Here is a 20,938-nt window from a genome sequence, read left to right on the forward strand (position 1 = left end):
ATCAAATCAACCCTTCCATCATCTAGAAATTCACGTCTGCTCATAACTAATGCTCAATAAATTAAATGACACTTATTCCCAGTATGCACAGGACTAAAGCTTTTACTTTCCCATCAGGTGTTAGTTACAAGAAAGAGTTAATTATAAGAAGGACATACTTGATAAAGTTGTGACAGGTGAATTGGATGCCGTTACCTTCCAGTGCTAACACCCTGAACTCTTGTTGTGAACAATAAGCTACAAGCAAGGTTGTGCATACCCTGCACAAATGAAACCCAAATTCTATGGTGAGGATTACTGTTATAAATTAAGCTACTATAATGCATAATGTATCCCAATTCCAAAATTCTCAGTCAGTGTCAGGTGGAAGACAGGAGTAGAGAGAAAGGCAAACATGGAAATAGTAAACAGATGAGCAAAAGGATCCAGAACACCATCACAGAAAATTGAGCAGGGAATTGCATAGCCTACTGCCTCCCTCTCACTTCTGAGCTCTTGCAAAATGCTGGACACATTTCCAAGCTTTTCTCTAGCAATCTTATTTAAAATTATTTTTAACTTGATGCCATGTAGCTTAAGGCAGCTTACGATATTATTAAAATAAAAAACCTCATAATAAAATTAACTTTAGTGACAGTATTAAAACATCCTTAGAACTCAGTACCCAGGTTTTTGTAAGCAAAAATATTTTATGGCCCTTTTGAAAAAAGAAAAGGGAAGGGCCATAGCTCAGTGGTAGAGCACATGCTTTGCATACAAAAGGTCCCAGGTTCAACCCCCATTATCTCCAGGTAGAGGTACAATGGACTCCTGCCTGAAAACCTAGAAAGCTGCTGCCAGTCAGCATCAACAATACTGAGCTTGGCATAAGGCTTTTTCATATGGTTACTATGACTCCTCTTCATCTCTTCTGAAAGGTCACACCGTCACCTTAGTGTAACTACAGCATAGACTCTACTCTGTGCCAGAGCAGTGTTTACTTAGTGTGACAAAGGCACACAGAGAAGGAAGCACAACCCACAGAAGGCAAAGTGTAAAAGGGCTCATAAAGCAGAGATGAGCTAAACTGTGTAGGCCCCAAATCAGATAAGGCTGCAAAGGTATGAATCAGTACCATGAACTGATTCCAGAAATTAACAAACAAGCAATACAATTAGACATATTTAAAGCTTAGACATTTGCTCATTAAAAATGATTGCTAAAATAAATTCCTAGGGTTGATTATAAACTTGCAGACACAATGAATGCATGTAACCCAGAGATGAGAGGTTTTCTGATTAAAGAGTATTCCCAAGTAACAGACTGATAATTACTCTATTCCTGTGATGATCTCTCAGTAAATTACTTTACAATACTGTCAAAAAGCTTTATTCCAATTATCTATCCTGTGCCCTTGGGACAGAGCAACTTAAGAAACCTTCCCCCCAAAGAAGCTTGTTTAAAAAGATCTGAACAGTGTGGTTCATGACAGATGCTCTTGGAGGTCGCTGATTCATAGGGTCGCCATAAGTCGTAGTCGACTTGGAGGCACATAACAACAACAAAGAGATAGGTCAGTAGCTGGTCAGGAACCTACATTCTTCTTCCAACAAGGAGCTATCCAACAGCATGAATGAGGATAAATAATCCCAGCTATCAAATGATACCAATACTGAATTCTTCTTGCACCTAGGCATGTATCATCTTAGAGATTCTCCTTGTCTTGCTCTGATTGACAACTTAAAGGCAAATTCTCAGTAAGCAAACATGAACACATTCATTATAAATGTGGCTGCTGAATCCATACCAAGGGAAGCTTTTTCACTAATGAAGCACAGTTAAAAGTATTCTTATTTATTTTTATCTTCTGTTAAATAAATGTTTGGTTCAAATACGCCATGTTCTTGGCCAGCTATTATAAGGAGTCTATGACGAGTAAGTGTTGGCTAATCAAATATAAAGGTTGGCTGTATGGTAAAATATATCCCTTCCTGCTAGAGGCAAGAGGATGGGGGGGGGGGAATGACAATTTGCACACCAGGAAAAAAATCATGCCGGTTATAATCTCTCTCCAGCTTTCTTTGACACGGCTCATAACTCAGGCTTGAATTACAGAACTTTAGAACAGAAGCATTTTGAAATGGTAGCAGTTCTTTCTAAGATTGCTTAGTTTATTAGAAATCCAAAGAATGCATCACAGGTGGCAGAAGAGCTCTTTTCAAGCAAATACTCCAGTGCTTTCCATCTGGATCCCCCTCTATGCTTACTTAGAAGTCCCACCATGTTCAGTGAAGCTATTCTCATCTAAGTACACATAGATGAATTGCAGAATAATATGGTGAGGACTCACTGGTAGAATAGGTGGAACTAGGAAGTAGTGTAATAAGTAGTGCAGCGACAAATTCAGAAGTGCACGGTCCCTTCAGCTTCACCCCCTCAGAACCACGCCCTCTTTCCACTTTCCTTTATCTCCCTTGCTCTCTGTGTTGTCTGAGTCCACACTCTACTGCAGCAGACATCCCTAAGAGCCAATCAGCATGAAAGGGGAGACTGTGTTAGCTACTAAGAAGAGTCTTCTCAGTGACTGACTCACCTCTTTTCATGACCACTGGCTTGTACATAGAGACCTGGCTTGGACCCTGCTCCCAAAAAAAGTAAAGGGTCTATGATCCCGACACCAGACAACTATACCCCTGGTTGTAATGTGGATGTAGTGTGTTTCCCAGCCCTCTTTAACACAGACCTTTACTCAGTTATTGTTAATCAAAGTTTTTTGTACCATTCCAAGAGTTATAAATGAAGGATCTTGCTTATCCAAAATCTGGTTTCATTATGAAAACCGATTAGTATAGCTTTCCCAGAAACTGGGAGCAGGAAATGCACGTAAGTAGTAGACTCTCTAGCTTACCTATAAAAAACATGTCATAAAAGGTCTTAGTCCAAGGTGCCACACAGGGCTCCTGTTTCTTGGAAACTTGTAGTTTTCTTCATTTTTGTAAAAAAAAAAGTTTTGACATACTGTTCAAAATCCATACTTTCCCCATATTCTAAATCTTGTCCCACAAAGTGTAAATGCTTCATATTTGGGCTTTAAATGAAAATCATATGTTTGCATTAAGTAAAGAGAGCCTTTAAAATTCAAAAGGAAAAAAGGTCAAAAGCCATGAAATACAGTAAATCAAATGTTGAACATGTTCACTGAACCTAGATAATTCATTCAGTCTGATTAAGTTCAGACAATTCATATACTATGCTTGGGCTTGTTTAGAGGGCTTGGACTTCACAGCTGGCTAACAGAAAATGGTGGTCTACCAAGATTGTCCAGACACCTCACAAGGTTATTGAAGGAATAAGAGAAACTTTGTAAACTGAAGTGACTACCACCCGCAGTAGAAGACAACTGTAGTAGTAACACATAAACATTTTTGGGAGCTGCATTCAACCCAAACAGAGCAAATCAAAACACAATAAAATAGGGCTGAATGTTTATCCTGTGCACACCCACTCATTAGCAAGTGTGCACAGGATAAGCTTGCAAGCCCTTTAACTTCCACACAACTTACTTCTAAATAAACCTGCATAAGATTAGGCTACAGGGAGAAAAGAAGCAAGACACAATAAAGCACAATGAAGATAGCTGTCAATAATGGCCAGAGCATCTTAAGATATAAGCAGAACAACACTAAGTTGTTTACATTCATGCAACATTTCCAAAAAGAGGTTTTATACCCAGTAATTATGTAAGTGGTTTCACATTTGTTGTAAAAACTAACACTGTAGTCTTATCTAGGAATTCAACATTTTGTTGTTTCAGTGTATGCACAGCATGTCAAATCAAGAGGATTGCACCATGAGAAATACACCAGCCCAAGTAAAATACAGAAAGAACCACAGCTTTAGGATTGAGATGTGAGTGCAATGAAGTAAGATGTAGCAAATAGTAACTTCTAGGTATCAGATTCCCACACCTACTTGGCCCTGTGACTTATCAAAGCCTAGACAGGTAGCCTCAACACCATCCTCCACAGCTGATGACAGTAGTTTCTACCACCTTTCTCCAGGGTTTCCTTGAACTGACCACTTCAATGTGGGTGGTGATAGGTCAGCCCTTACACTATGATTTAACTAGCACATACAGGAATGTGGTGAAAGAGAGTCGAGGAACGAAGATTCCTCTTCAAGCTTGCAACCCTGGAGTGACCAACTGGCCTCAGACAACTCAATTAAGGCAGCCCACTGGGGCCGGCGTTGAACCCTTCGCCGTTTTTGAGCGCGAAGAGCAAGGCTTGCAAAACGGCAGGGCTGAGCCCGGATAGCTCTTTTGGGGCGTGTATGTATCTAGCAACGTCTGCAGCCGCTCCTGGATACCCCATCCTAGGCTTCTAAGACGCTAAAAGGGAAGGAAGAGACGCGTTTTTTCTTCCAACTTCCCTCATCTGGAACGTGAGGCGCCAAGCCCTCCTGCTGACTCCGACAGCGAGTATCTGTCTCGGTCACACCAAGGAGTAGAAGGCAGGCAGGCGGAAGGGGCCACCCGAGGAAGCTTTCGTTGCTCAAGGCCATTCTTCTCACGCCGTCCCCAACGCGTGGGTGACAGACAGAGAGGCCCAGCCCAATCGAAGACTCTCGCCTGCGCTACCCACCGGCCAACCGGACCGCAAACTGGGACCGAGCAGGCCGCGCTCTGAGAAGAAAAGGCGACCTGGGATGAGTTTGGGGAGCGGCAGTAAGGCGCGCCTCGCCCGAGAATGCTCCGAAGACCGCCTCACCTGGCCGTCGGCCTCTGCTCCGGAGAAGCCTTGCACATAGCCGTTCTTCAGGCCGGAGCCGTGCCCCGCGAGGCTGCAGCCGTTGGCACGGGGTTGCCCACTCAGCTTTTCGGGGCCGCGCTTCATCTTGCCGGCTCAGGCAGTAACAGCTTAGAAACCAACCACCGCCCGTCCGTGCACAGGAATATCGCACCGGAAGCCCAGCCGGAAGCGCCCGCCAATCGCAGGCAAGAACGTCACCGTAGAGCGGTGACGCCGCAAATTAGTAGCGTGAGAGAGGGGAGGAAATGGAAGCGCCCTCGAGGCGAAACGGGATCCAGGCGGAGGTATGGCTCCTTTTGCGGTGAGGGTAGGCGACGGGAGCCAGATGCAAAAGTGTAGGACTGCACTCCAAGATTCGACCGGACCAATCATAAGAAGGGGAAGTGGGTTTCGGGAAAGAGGAGAAATTATCCAATCATTTGGCGTGGAACTCAAGAGAGGGATGCAGAGGGCGCATGAACTGTGTAGACACAGACCCCACGAGGAAGACTCACTGCTCACAAGGGAACATGAGAGGGCGAGCTACTGGGTTGGTTGCTATCACTGCCTCCTGTGGGAGCGAATTCCATAGTTCAGCTAGGCGTTGTGTGAAAAAATACTTTCATTTGTCTGTCCTGAATGCTCCATTCCCTTGCTCATTTTGGTTCTCCTTTTCCAACTCTACAGTATCTTTTATGAAGTGAGGCGACCAAAACTGTTGCGTGTGTGCGTGTGTAGATCATACAAGGATGGAATCCAAGAGCAGCATAGAACAGGAATAAGCTAGGCCAGGCAAGCTACTTGTAAGAGTCTTTACTAGGCAAAGACATTAGACACAGTTCTCTCCACAGACAACTTTTCCCCCACACTGAGATTTTTCAAGTCTCCCACCTTATCACGCTTCCCAGCCAGCTGCTGACCTTGGCAGTCTGGCACTCTGTTCTCACAGCTTAACCCTTCTGCTTCACGTTTCACTCTCTCTGCTAAAAACCCTGTCTGTGAGTCTCACAGCATGCTTCACTGACCAACAGCCCCCACCTGAGACTCACAGATTACAAAACTTCATGTTACAATTATTACATTTCTACAATATTAACTTTTCATTGCAATACATATCAGTACATGGTTTGTTTCCTTACAGTTTCTATTTACATTTACAGTTCAGTTCTTGTTTCTTTACTTCTTTATTCACACAAGTTTCACAATGTTTTGTTCACTTTTATTTGATAATACATTTATATTTCATTCCTCAACACAAAACTTCCACATGAGATCCATTGTTTCTTTGTCTATTGGACCTTCTTTTTCCCATTCTACTGGATATGTGTCTGTTTCATTATTCTGTTGTGTAACATTAAATGTGAATCTGTGAGGTGGTTGACCTTTCGTTTTTCTTTCTGATCTTCTAACATTATCTATTTCCATTTCTTCCTCACTCTCTATTTTACTTGGACCTGCACCTGTGTTTGCACTTGTACTTGGCATTTCTGTATCTTGCATTGCCATGTCTTCACCTCTCAGTCTTTTTACAGTACGTTTGCCACCGTGTATTAGATCAGTCAATGCAGTTTTTAATGGAATTTGCTGCCCAAAAGGAACATCTGCTGCTTCCTGCTTGCTTGCACTATCAAGTATAACTGTTTGACTGTCTCTCCAAGGTTTATCTATCACCTTTATGCTTCTGCTTAACACTACTTGTTGTTTCTCAGGCAACCAAACTCTATAATATGAATTCTGAAATCCCAAAATGCGTCCTGCCTGAGCTCTTGAGTGTTTTGCAACATGTACCCAGCATTTTGCCCCAAAACGTTCTATGTGTTTCACCCTGGGTTTTCTTCCAGTCAATTTCTCATAGGGAGACATGCCTATTGTTCTGTGCATGAGACGGTTCTGAATATAAACAGTGTACAGAATACATTCACCCCAATAAGTATTATTCATATCAGCATCTGCTAGCATTGCTCTCATTGAATCCTGCAATGACCGGTTCCTCCTCTCTGCAGTTCCGTTGGAGGATGGGCTGAAGGGAGCAGTGAGACTTTGTATTATTCCCTTCTTTTCCAAATATGTTTTAAATGAATTACTGGTAAATTCTCCACCTCTATCTGATCTGATATTCTTGATAACAACCCCATATTGTGTCTCTGTTCTCTGTATAAATGTCTTTAATTTATCTTCTGCTTCACTTTTCTTTTTCAATAAGAATACATGTGTAAATCTGGAGAAGATCCACAATCACTAAATAAAACCTTGCTCCACCTTTTGAGCACTGGAAAGGTCCAGCCAAATCCACATGTATGAGCTGATAAGGTTCAGTGGTCGTGCTTTCACAGCTCTTATTTACTGGAGTCACAGTCATTTTTGTTTTATAGCATACCTCACACTCATCCACATGCTCACAATGTGTTAATTTCAAATCTTGACTATGTTTTGGGGTGTTTTGTATCTTTTCGAAATGTGCGTGTGCCAGTTTTCTGTGCCATTCATGGAAACAATTATCATGTTTATCTTTATTAACTCCTATCCAGGCACACATGTTTATCAAGATTGCACTCAACCATAAACATTTGATTCTGTAATTTCCCTTGCATGCATATTTCACCATCTTTTCTCACAAAACATCTATCCCCTTCAAATGTAACTTTACAACCTATTTGAGCCAATTTTCTTACTGATAGAATGTTATATTTTAAACCAGAAACTAATAATACATCTGTCAAAATAGTTCCCAAATTACATAACCTGAGCGTGCCTGTTGCAATCGCGTCCTGAGTCGATCCGTCAGCCAGATAAAGCTTCTCCTGCGTCGGCTTTGAAGTGTAAAATAAACTAGAGTCTGTGATTAGGCAATTAGACGCTCCACTGTCAAGAAGCCACTTAGAGTTAATGATTTTATTGTCCTCCTTAGAAACAAAGTTCACGCTTGTTCTCTGACTTTCAAAGCCCCTGTTATTTCTCTTCTTTAAACAATGTCTCTGTATATGTCCACGGGACCCACAAAAATAACATATTTTAGTCTCTTGCCTGCTTCGTTGATTTTGTTGTTGTTGTACATCCACAGTCTCTTTTAACTCTGTTTTCTTATTCTCTTGTCTTCTATTCCACTCTTGTTGAAGTTTCTGTTCTACAAAGTCCAAATTCAGATGTCCGTCGGGTAAAGTTTCCAGACTCGATACCAGCACGTCCCATTTTTGATCAAATGAAGATAACAGGATATAGACCATCTGAATGTCACTATGATGCACTCCTCTATCTTGCAGCTCAGCATTTAATCTACGAAATTCAGCCAGATGCTCTGTCATAGTCACTTCATCTGTAAAACGCATCTGATAAAGTTTCCTTGCTAAACACAGCCTGCTCCCCGCAGTTTGCTGCACATGAGCGGCTTTTAGCTTTTCCCACATTTGATTAGCTGTCGGCTCATTACTCACCAGCAACAGTTGAGAATCAGACAGCCCCAGAGTAATAAAAGCCTTCGCTTTCTCATCTTTCTTCAACCACGCTGCTGAAGGAGCTGCCGGAGGGGGGTTTTCTACGACATCATTCAACTCTTCTTTAATCAGAACTGCTCTCATTCTCCATTTCCAGCTGGAGTAGTTTACAGCATTCAGTCTCTCCATCGGCATCCCGGATAACAGGTTTCCAGCCATGTTGCCCACTCTTACTTGCCTCTTTCTTGCACTTTGGTTCTCTCTGCAACAACGTCACGTCAACAGCTCTCGAACCCGCTACCATGTATGATAAGCTGGGCCCATAACCCCTGTTGCGTGTGTGCGTGTGTAGATCATACAAGGATGGAATCCAAGAGCCGCATAGAACAGGAATAAGCTAGGCCAGGCAAGCTACTTGTAAGAGTCTTTACTAGGCAAAGACATTAGACACAGTTCTCTCCACAGACAACTTTTCCCCCACACTGAGATTTTTCAAGTCTCCCACCTTATCACGCTTCCCAGCCAGCTGCTGACCTTGGCAGTCTGGCACTCTGTTCTCACAGCTTAACCCTTCTGCTTCAGGTTTCACTCTCTCTGCTAAAAACCCTGTCTGTGAGTCTCACAGCATGCTTCACTGACCAACAAAAACTGTGCATGGTATTCCAAATATAGCCACACTATAGATATGTATATCAGCATTATGATACTTGCAGCTTTATTTTCCTTTCCTTTCTTAATTAAAAACAAACTCTGTGGGGCACTTGGGTAATTCTTGACTCTGGGTTTAATGAATGTTTAACTTCACTTCTTTTGACATGTGGTAAATCAGCCATGCTGTCTTTGGGGGTCCTCCTGCTCATTTTGCTGAGTGGGTCCCACAGTCCAGGCCCATTAAAGTCTGGTCCATCCTAGTTCTCAGAGGAGATGGGGCTATGACTGCTTCAGGGCAGATTTTAAATGAAAAAAAATCTGTATGGAAGCAGACATTTATATATATACACACACATACACACTATATATGGAACAATGGATTCCATTTGTGGTAGATTTCCATCCAGCATCTCCTAACTATAACTGAGCAATCAGGGAGAGCTACCCATTGCTAGCAAACTCTGAACATCTTGCTAGAGCTTTGTAAATGCGACATGAACCAGAAAGTATACCTACAAGAAATCACTACTTTGTAAATGTGACATAGAAGAAACTACAAATATTCTAGTTGGGGAAAGTGCCCCTACAGCAATTCTACATCATAGACTGCTTCAAAGATCTTACAACCATGATCTTAGTTCACTAATAGGCAAAAAACCTTGCGGTTTAAGCATATACCTATAACCAACAGAGTTTTCTACCAAACTTTGAAAAGCAGGGAAATTGGGCAGCTCTAGTGAATGCACAATTCTTCCAAGCTGCACAGGAAGTGGATTGGACTGTGAAAGACCAACCCAAATTCTGTTTGCATTTTTGCAGATTTGTAGGGCAGTACAATGTCTCAGAGAGGAGGTCAGGTCTCCTGTTCCCCTGGTGAATTCACTATAGCTGTCCAATTTCTGCTTTTTAAAGTTTGATAGAAATATCTCTCGGCTATAGGTACGTTCTTCAACTGCAAGGTCTTTTGCCTATTAGTGAATTTCTCTGCTTTTTAATCTGGGAGGTCAGAAATGGATCCTGTGCAAGTTTGCTGAGAATGGATTGATCATTTGCATGCTTATTGAGTTCAGTAGGATTTACTCCTTTGCAATCATGCTTAGGATATGTGAAACTGACCACAGGATGGGGAGGGGAGGATGGGGAGGGGAGCAGGCAGGAAGGGGAGGAGGAAGGCAGGTTTGTTCATTTGCATGTTTATTGAGTTTAGTGGAATTTACTCCCGTGCAATCATGCTTAGGATAGGTAAACTGACCGTGGGGAGGAAAGCCTGGAGTGGGCAGGGGACAAGGAAGAGGGGAGGAGAGGAGGAAGGGAGAGGAGAGGAGAAAGAGGGGAAAGGCAGGTCTGATCATTTGCATGCTTATTGAGTTCAGTGGAATTTAATCCTGTGCAATCATGGCTAGGATAGGTAAAACTGACCATGGGGGGGAGGAGAGGGAGGGGAAGGGGACGGGAAGGAAGAAGAGGAGGGGGAAGGAGGGGATTAGAAGGGGATGGGGAGGAAGGGGAAGAGGCAAGAGGGGGGAGGGGGGAGGAGGGGAGGAGGGGAGGGCAGGTTTGATCATTTGCATGCTTTTTGAGTGGGATTTACTCCTGTGCAATTACGCTTAGGATAGGTGAAACTGACCAGAGATGGGTGGGGGGGAGAAGGCGGGAGGAAGGGGAGGGGAGGGGGAGGAAATTGGGTGGGTGGGCATTGGGCAAAGGGGAAGCCCTTTTCCTTTCCAAAAGGAATACATTGTGAACAGTATCATTCTTTTTCAGGGTTTCCCCCACCTTTTTATTCTATAGCAGACACATGTAGCCTCCCACCCAAATTTAAACCAAAGCTGTCCCTGGCCACATCCACACCAGACCTTTATTTATTTAGTTAGTTGGTTAGTTAGTTAGTTAGTTATTATTTGATTTATATCCCATCCTTCCTCCCAGAAGGAGCCCAGGGTGGCAAACAACAGCACTAAAAACACTTCAAAACATCATAAATTGTTTTTAAATTTTAATTGTGTTTTAAATTGTTTTTAAAAGATGTGTTTTTAACTTTGTATATTTGTTTTAATGTTTTTAGTTACTGTAAACCGCCCAGAGAGCTTCGGCTATGGGGCGGTATATAAGTACAATAAATAAATAAATAAAAACAGACTTTAAAATACATTAAAACTAAACATCTTTAAAAACTTTTTAAAAAAGCTTTCAAGACATCTTTTAAAAAAGGTTATAAACATGTTTTTTTAAAAAAAAAATATTAAAAAGCAATTCCAACACAGAGGCAGACTGGGATAAGGTCTCAACTTAAAAGATGTGTTGAAAGAGGAAGGTCTTTAGGAGGCACCGAAAAGATAACACAGATGGCGCCTGTCTAATACTAACACTCCATTTCCTATGTTGTGTGGAACGAAACTCCTGATAAGATGGTATTTGCAGGAGGCCCTCACCTGCAGAGTGCAGTGATCAACTAGGTATATAAGGAATAAGATGTTCTTTCAGGTATCCAGGTCCCAGGCTGTATAGGGCTTTGTATACCAAGACTAGAACCTTGAACTTGGCCTGGTAGCAAATGGGCAGCCAGTGCAATTCTTTCAGCAGCAGGGTGACATGTTGGCGATACGCTGCCCCAGTGAGCAGTCTCGCTGCCGCATTTTGCACCAGCTGCAGCTTCTGGACCAACCTCAAGGGCAGCCCCACATAGAGTACAATACATTAATCAAGCCTAGAGGTTACCAACAATGCGTGGCCAACAGTGGTCAAGCTATCCTGGTCCAGAAATGGCTGCAGCTGTCTTACCAGCCGAAGCTGGTCAAAGGCACTCTTAGCTACTGAGGTTACCTGGGCCTCTAGCAACAAAAATGGATCCAGGAGCACTCCCAGACTACGGACCTGCTCTTTCAGAGGGAGTTCGACCCCATCCAAAGCAGGCAACTGGCCAATTATCTGATGTCAGGAACTACCAACCCATAGCGCCCCTGTCTTGCTAGGATTCAGACTCAGATTATTGGCCCTCATCCAGCCCACCACCGAGTCCAGGCAGCGGTCCAGGGCTTGCACGGCTTCTCCCAAGTCAGATGTTACAGACAAATAGAGCTGAGTATCGTCAGCATACTGCTGACACCTCGCTGCAAATCTCCTGATGACTGCTCCCAAGGGCTTCATATAGATGTTAAACAGCATGGGGGACAAGATGATATAGCACAACTGCCAGGTGGCTGAAAGACAATCATCCAATGATATTCTCTGAAAACGACCTTAGAGATAGGATCGGAACCACTCTAAAACAGTGCCTCCAATACCCATCTCACCCAGTCAGCCACTCGGGGTGCTCGAGAGGGCGCTCGGGGACAACCGTGTCAAGATGAGCCTCGCTGTTCTACAGCGTGACAAGGTCTTCAACAGGGTCACCTGCTCCATCTACTGGGAACTCCCCCAGGGAATTCAGGAATCCAGTGGATTCCATTTGTCTCCAGGGGTAGACCATCTTAATCTGTCCACCACCCCTGGAGGGAGCGATCGGACAGTCATGGCTTCTCCCAGAGAATCCTGGGAAGTGTAGTTAGTGAAGGGTGCTGAGAGTTGCTAGGAGATGCCCTGTTCTCCTCACAGAGCTTCAACTAAAGCAGCTGACTGTTAAACCACTGTGGCCACTGCAGCTCTCTCAGGGGAATCGGAGTGTCCTCTCAGCACCCTTCACAAACTACACTTTCCAGGATTCTCTGGGAGAAGCCATGACTGTCTAAAGTGAAATAAAGGTCTGGTGTGGGTGTGCCTCCCTGATCAGGCAAGCCCAGCAGCTGTGAGTCTGGCTTTAAGAACACTGACAGTTGGTTCTTACTGAGCATTCCTGACATTATCATTGAGTTCAAGCCAAAATTTATTAAATTAATTAAAAATCAGCCAGGCATTTTTTTTAACATTTAAACTGCAGAAGATGAAGGCCAGAATATGGGGCAAGGTCTATAATAGGATTACAGGTATTCTGTGAACATGGCTGATTTTTAATGAATTTCAACATATTATGAGAACTCTGACAGAAAAAAGTCCAAAAGGGCTCTGGTTTTTCTCTCTCTGTTTTTACACTTTGAACTCTCAGTTCTCTCTGACTGTTTTATGTATCGCCATGAAAATTGAAAGGCTTGTTAAGCAAGCGTTTCTAAGTTCAGGACTATAAGTTTTGTAAGGTTTTGTTTTGAAATGAGCTTATGGGAAGCATAAGAATGGCATGGGGTGTATTTTCAATTGAACATTGTGGAATACAAAAAATCCATGCTGACTAGAGTATACATTCATTCTTGTGGCTGTATAATCATTTTCCAGAGGAGCAACCATCTGATGGGCTCTAGTCCAAGAAAGCTTATGTCACAATAAATTTGTTAGGCCACTTCCAGACTGTAGCTATTTTGCAGGTGGGATTCAGTTCAGGTAGCTCTGTTAAAGTAGTCTTTGTGCTCTTGCGTAACAAATCTGATTCCCAAAAAGTCACACTTTTTTCTGATAAGGAAAGTGACACTTAGATGAACTGGAAAGCATGGGATAACAATCGTTTGATGCAACATTATATAATCTCTCCATAAACAAACCAGAATGAATGTTCAATAAACGTTGTCTGGAAGTGACTCCTGTCTTTAAGATTCCACAAGGCTCTTTGTTGATCTTATTTATCTGGAAGTATGCAAATCCCACAGAATTTAGACAACCTTTTTATTTTCCCAGACTTTTCAGTTGTAAAACATGGCTGAGTGTGTTTTAGACCTTGGGCACTACTGTCTTCTTTGTTTTATTATGCTGTTGTTTTAAATTGAATTTGATTTTGTGTTCATATTGTATTTTTAAATTTATTGTTGTTTTAAAAAATGCATGACACCAACAAAATGTTTTGTTAATGGGGATTATGAATATATATTGTTTCCTGGTATATATGGTGAAGCTTGAAGTTTTTCTAGACAAAGATGCCCCATCTTTACACAAAATAGTTGAACTAATGCCAGACTATGTCAGCTCTTTGGACTTAAAATGTGATATTCTGTTGAATAAATGAGAAGTAAGGACCGATTTTAAGTTATCACAAGCTGTAACCACACCTGAGCTACATATCCTTATTTTTATACATTCTGTTTTTGTTTTGTTAACCATCAGGTATGTGTTTTCTTTTATATTTAGAAGTTGTAATGTACTGTTGTTGTTTTTAAAAAAATGAAAAAATAAGAAAATTATTAAAAATAAGAAAAGAAGAAAATTATTATTCGTGATTTGAATTGAAAGATGAGAAAGAAAAATACATGCATAAAGACATAGACATACATTTTGCTCTCTAAGTGATAGGTTTAGAGCTGGGATGCACCTGGACTTTCTCTTCACTGATATTGTGTGTGACTTATGTTTGGCTCACTCATTCACACCCAGCATTCACACTCTACTCACTGAGGATTCATTCAGCATTCACACTCTTTCAACGTGGAAATGATTAACTCAGTTCATTGTTAGTGACGTATATCGATCAGCCTGGATAGACTCTGACCTTACATAATGTTGGTATTTGTACACGACGAGTCAATAAAGTGCTTTCAGCAGAGCTAAGGTGTGTCCGATCCTCTCCCCTCATCTGATCTGGGTAACATGCCAAGTGTAGAAATTACTGTGATGCGTATCCATTGAGAACCCAGTCTGTGATCAGAGCAGCAAATGGCAGTAATTCCTCTGGCAATTATTGACATATGGTATCTAGGGACCAGTTCAGAATTCAGAAAGGGAATGTTTCAGGATTAGATGTCAGAAGTAGGTGTGTGTTAAAAGGAACAGGAACTCATACAGCTGATCCTGGTTTTCAGAAACAATTGGTATGAGATGAACATAAGCCCTGCTAGATCAGACCAAAGCCTCTACTAAAGCATCCTTTTTCAACAGTGGCCAGCCAGATAACCACAGGAAGCCCTCATGCAACCCAATGCTGCCGCAGACTGTGGATCAGAAGCTCCACCCACCCACCCTAAGGAAAGGCCCCTTAGGACCCAATCTGGTCACCTGCTGGCTCCAGGCCTGACTTTCTCTATACTGTACCTTGCATAATTTTATGGAACTCTGTCATGTTCCCCTTTATTTGCTTTTTTTCCAAACTAAAAAGCTTAAACTAGACTAAATGTTAGTTGTTCCAGCTTGTTGATCATTTTAATCGCCCTTTTCTGTACTTCTTCCAGTTCTACAATCTCTCTCCTTTATTGTTTGGATATTTATTTTTAAAACGTTTATTTCATTAATTGAATGGAAATGGACTGCCTTCAAGTTGATCCCGACTTATGGCTACCCTATGCATAGGGTGTTCATGGTAAGTGGTGTTCAGAGGGGGTTTACTCCCCAGCTGGCTAGGACCTGCTGAGCTTGCCACAGCTACACAAGCCAGCCCCTTCCTTGTCCGCAACTGCCAGCTGGGGGGCAACTGGGCTCCTTGGGACTATGCAGCTTGCCCATAGCTGCACAGGTGGCAGGGCACGTAACCCCTGAGCCACTCCCTGTGGGGGTGATCTTTAGCTGGCCCTTGACACCCAGGAGACATGAGCGGGGATTTGAAGTCACTGACTCTGGACTCCCAGCCAGGCTCTCCTCCCCACTGATTATAAATATATAATCAGAAGAGAAAAGAAAAAGTATAAGCTAATAAGCAGACATAAAATAGTAGACCTTACAGGAACAGCAGGCTTTGAATTCTATAAAATCTCCAGCCTTCGTCAATGAGCCAGGATAGACAAAGGTTGAGAGAACAGGTTAATGGGACAGACAGCCAAAAGATGCAGCATATTTATTTGTACCAACAACTAAAAGAAAGCCAACAAAATATAACCATACATAACAACATATCTCTGAATTATATAAAACAGAATTGCTTTAAATATATGCATTGTCAGAAGACCATATTTTAAAGCCTGTGACAGAAAGCCAGTTAAAAGGTAATTTGATTGTATTAACACCATGTCATTGCTGAAATTCATCATGCCATAGCAACCATAGACTGTGTAGGATGCTGACCAATTCCATCTCTATTAACGTAATTAATAAATTTCTTCTAAGCTGTATCGAACACATTTTTGTTTGCTCTATTTGCAATTGCTTTAACAGAGCTTGTAAGTTGTTTAGCTAGAGATATACCCCATACCCTTTGGTACAATAACACCAAAGAGAGTGGCTCTGGTGATTTAATAAAATTAAATCACCTGAGCCACTCTCTTTGGCATATTAAATCTGGTGATTTAATAAAATTAAAAGTGTTTAATAAAATTTCAAGCCTAGCTGCTGCCAAAAGGTAAATGATCAGATCTTTTAACACCAATTATCAATATCAATATTTCTTCCCCGGTAATTTCTGCGATCTATCTATGCGTGGAATTTGAAAATATCTGCAACCTCACCATATATATGAAATGGAAATGGACTGCCTTCAAGTCAATCCTGACTTATGGTTACCCTATGAATAGGGTGCTCATGGTAAGCGGTATTCAGAGGGGGTTTACCATTGCCTCCCTCAGAGGCTAGTCCTCCCCAGCTGACTAGGGCCTGCTCAGCTTGCCACAGCTGCACAAGCCAGCCCCTTCCTTGTCCGCAACTGCCAGCTGGGGGGCAACTGGGCTCCTTGGGACTATGCAGCTTGCCCACAGCTGCACAGGTGGCAGGGCACGTAACCCCTGAGCCACTCACTGTGGGGGTGATCTTTAGCTGGCCCTTGATGTCCAGGAGACACGAGCGGGGATTTGAACTCATAGACTCTAGACTCCCAGCCAGGCTCTCCTCCCCACTGTGCTATACCAGTTTCCACCATATATATAGGCCAGTATATTGTATCCTCTTCAGTACACTGTGGGCTCTTCCTTTTAATACAAGACAATTTGAGTTGAGTTAGGTACGATTCATGGAGTAGCTGAATGGATTTCTCCCCCTTCTGTTCTGACAGATTTTATTTATTTATTTTTATTTATTGTTGTTGTTATGTGCCTTCAAGTCAATTACGACTTATGGAGACCCTATGAATCAGTGACCTCCAACAGCATCTGTCATGAACCACCCTGTTCAGAACTTGTAAGTTCAGGTCTGTGGCTTCCTTTATGGAATCAATCCATCTCTTGTTTGGCCATCTTTTTCTATTCCCTTCTCTTTTTCCCAGCATTATTGTCTTTTCTAGTGAATCAGGTCTTCTCATGATGTGTCTAAAGTATGATAACCTCAGTTTCATCATTTTAGGTTCTAATGATAGTTCTGGTTTAATTTGTTCAAACACCCAATTATTGGTCTTTTTTGCAGTCCATGGTATGCGCAAAGCTCTCCTCCAACACCACATTTCAAATAAGTTGATTTTTCTCTTATCTGCTTTTTTCACTGTCCAACTTTCACATCCATACATAGAAATAGGGAATACCATGGTCTGAATGATCCTGACTTTGGTGTTCAATGGTACATCTTTGCATTTGAGGACCTTTTCTAGTTCTCTCATAGCTGCCCTCCCCAGTCCTAGCCTTCTGATTTCTTGACTATTGTCTCCATTTTGATTAATGACTGTGCCGAGGTATTGATAATCCTTGACAAGTTCAATGTCCTCATTGTCAACTTTAAAGTTAGATAAATCTTCTGTTGTCATTACTTTAGTCTTCTTGACGTTCAGCTGTAGTCCTGCTTTTGTGCTTTCCTCTTTAACTTTCATCAGCATTCTGTTCAAATTTCTGCTAATAGTATGGTATCATCTGCATATCTTAAATTACTGATATTTCTCCCTCCAATTTTCACACCTGCTTCATCTTGGTCCAATCCCACTTTCCATATGATATGTTCTGCGTACAGATTAAACAAAGACGGTAATAAAATACACCCCTGTCTCACCCTTTTCTATTGGGAGCCAATCGGTTTCTCCATATTCTGTCCTTACAGTAGCCTCTTGTCCAGAGTATAATCTGTGCATCAGGACAATCAGATGCTGTGGCACCCCCATTTCTTTTAAAGCATTCCATAGTTTTTCATGATCTACACAGTCAAAGGCTTTGCTGTAATTGATATAAAGCACAGGGTGATTTTCTTCTGAAATTCCTTGCTCTGTTCCATTATCCAACATTAGTTTGTGATACGATCTCTGGTGCCTCTTCCCTTTCTAAATCCACCTTGGACGTCTGCCATTTCTCGCTCCATATATGGTAAGAGCCTTTGTTGTAAAATCTTGAGCATTACTTTACTTGCATGGGATATTAAGGCAATAGTTCGATAATTACTGCATTCCCTGGGATCCCCTTTCTTTGGAATTGGGATATATATTGAACGCTTCCAGTCTGTTTAGTTTTCCCTATTTCTTGACAAATTTTTGTCAAAAGTTGGACAGATTCAGTCTCAGTAGCTTGTAGCAACTCTATTGGTATGCCATCTGTTCCTGGTGATTTGTTTCTTCCAAGTATTTGAAGAGCAGCTTTTACCTCACATTCTAAAATTTCTGGTTCTTCATCATATGGTTCCTCTGTGAATGAATCTGTCATCCTGGCATCTCTTTTATAGAGTTCTTCAGTGTATTGCTTCCATCTTCCTTTTATTTCATCTTGGTCAGTCAGTGTGTTTCCCTGTTGATTATTCAACATCCCTACTTGTGGTTTAAATTTCCCTTTCATTTCTCTCATCTTTTGGAATAGGGCTCTTGTTCTTTCCTTTTTGTTATTCTATTTCTATACAATAACTATTGTAATAGTTTTCTTTGTCTCTGCATACTAGTCACTGTATTGTTGCATTTAGGGTTCTGACTGTGTTTCTATCTCCTTTTGCTTTTGCTTTCCTTCTCTCTTGAATCACATTAAGTGTTTCTTCTGTCATCCATTGAGGTCTTTCTGTCTTTTTAAGTAGAGGTATTGTCGTTTTGCATTCTTCCCTGATCATGTCTCTGACTTCAGTCCATAGTTCTTCTGGTTTGTCAACTGAGTTTAAAGCCTCAATTATTTGATCTTTATATTCTTCTGGGATGTAAATTGTATTTTGGCATTATGATTGCTTTGTTCTTTAGCTTTACTCTGATTTTCGATACAACCGGTTCATGATCTGTACCGCAGTCTGCTCCTGGTTTTGTTTTTGCAGAAAGTATGGAACTTCTCCATCTTCTGTTGCCAATCATATAATCAATTTGATTCCTATATTGACCATCTGGTGATGTCTACGTGTACAGTTGTCTTTTCAGTTGCTCAAAAAATGTGTTGGCGAGAAACAAATTATTGGCTTCACAGAATTCAATAAGTCTTTCTCCTGCTTTGTTTCTATCTCCTAAGCCCCATTTTCCCACAATTCCTAGTTCTCCTTGTTAGGTGCCGTGAAGTGCAACTGTTCCAAACAGACATGGAAAGGGTTAAAGCACACTCTAGAGCCCAAGGCCGCGAAGAAAGCGGAGACTGCAGCTGGCAGGACTGCTGCCAAGGCTATATATTTCCTTGGAAAACATCTCTGAGCGTGGGGGGTGCATTATTGAAAGTGAAGGAGAGAGGAACTTGTGTAACTGCTGTGAGCTATTGAATCAGTAAAAGGATTCATCTTACAAGACTCCAAGTGTGTTGTCTCTAATCTATTCGTGCTGGTTTATACTGTGTCACACTGGCACACGCATTGCCTTAACAGGCACTTCGCAATTCCAACACTTCTTTGTTCCCTACTTTTGCATTCCAGTTCCCCATGATTATCATCATATCTTGTTTTGGTGTGTGATCAATTTCCTCCTGTAGTTTTGCGTAAAATCTCTCCAATTCTTCTGCGTTTGCCATTGGAACGTAGAGCTGGATGATGGTTATGTTAATAGGTTTCCCGTTTAATCTCATTGATATCACTTGCTCAGACCTTGTGTTGTAGCTCCTGATTGCTTTTGCTACATCACTTCTCACTGTTAAAGCAACCCCGTTTCTTCTTGATTTCTCATTTCCTGCATAACATATTTTGTAGTTGCCTGATTGAAAATGTCCCATTCCTGTCCATTTTAATTCACGCCAATTATTGTAATGTTGATACGTTCCATTTCTTGCTTGACAATTTCTTACTTTCCCTGGTTCATGCTTCTCACATTCCATGTTCCTATTGTGTGTGTCATACAACTCCAGACTCTCCTTTCGCATCTGTGCACATCAGCCCTTTGGGCTTCCTTTCAGCTTTGACGCAGCTGTAATTAATCACAGTGCTACTCGTACTTGTCCTTTGTTCTTCCCCAGTAGCTCGGTGAGTGCCTTCTGACCTGGGGGTCTCATCTTCCAACACTCTTGGTCTAGACTCCTAACGGCATTGCTCTCAACTTCTTCAACACTCTTAAACCCCCTCACCACATTAAAGTGTGCATCCTAAAGGGTTTTTTATTTATTATTAAATGTATATCCCACCCTTTCACCCAGAAGTAGGGCAGGGTGGTAAACAAGCAATAAAACACTGAAAACCTCTATAAAAAATCTTAAAAACAATATTTTAAAGTCTTTAAAAACAGTACAAACACGGGCTTGTTGAAAGAGTAAGATTTCCAAGGTGTTTTTTCCTACAACCAGAGCTTGGAAGTAACTAGTTACAAGTAACAAATTACTTGTAATTCATTACTTTTTTGAGTAACAAGCGGGTAATTCCTTTACATTTTGATTGTAATAGACTGTATTGTAATTTGATTGTAATAGTAGTAATTTTACTACTTTTGTGGAGTAATTGTAACGTTTCCAGCATTACTTTTGGGCATTACTTTGCGGGGGGGGAGCAGGGGAAGTCTTCTGCTCCTCTGATTTGTGGATGAAAATCATGTGCCTCAAACTGGGCTTCTGTGCAGCGTCACTCTTTCATCATGCTCTGTGGGTGGGTAGGAGGCAACGAGGGAGGAGGCGGAGAATGAGATGGGGTGGAGTGGAGAAAACAATTATTTTAAAAAACGGATAGTGGTGGTGAAGAATGGAGTGGAGGGAAAAAAGAGCCGGAGGTCAAGAACATGGATAAAGGAGAAGGAGGCAGCAGCAGAATGGAGATAAAGAACTGTGAAGGTGAAAGATGACAAAGTGTGTGTGTGTGCGTGCGTGCGTGCGCGCGCACTTGGCACACAAAGTGGCCTCCACCACCCTCTCTGGCTACTGTGCTGCATTT

At 41.9% G+C, this 20,938-nt stretch overlaps 1 protein-coding gene across 3 annotated transcripts in view; it reads right to left on the bottom strand.

The window, feature by feature from the left end:
* Positions 1 to 5,107, bottom strand: part of SPTLC2 (serine palmitoyltransferase long chain base subunit 2) — a 108,456-nt gene extending 103,349 nt beyond the window's left edge. The window contains exon 1 of one of the 3 annotated variants that reach the window (XM_061611851.1): positions 4,749 to 5,106. In XM_061611851.1, the coding sequence (XP_061467835.1) occupies positions 4,749 to 4,874 (126 nt within the window). In that variant the 5' untranslated portion in view covers positions 4,875 to 5,106. Of the gene's footprint in view, positions 1 to 4,748 lie in introns of all 3 variants that reach the window. The other 2 variants (XM_061611849.1, XM_061611852.1) reach the window with 2 other exon arrangements.
* Positions 5,108 to 20,938: the final 15,831 nt, after the last annotated feature.

The sequence above is a fragment of the Rhineura floridana genome, chromosome 2 (assembly GCF_030035675.1).
Source record: "Rhineura floridana isolate rRhiFlo1 chromosome 2, rRhiFlo1.hap2, whole genome shotgun sequence".
Lineage (NCBI taxonomy): Eukaryota > Metazoa > Chordata > Lepidosauria > Squamata > Rhineuridae > Rhineura > Rhineura floridana.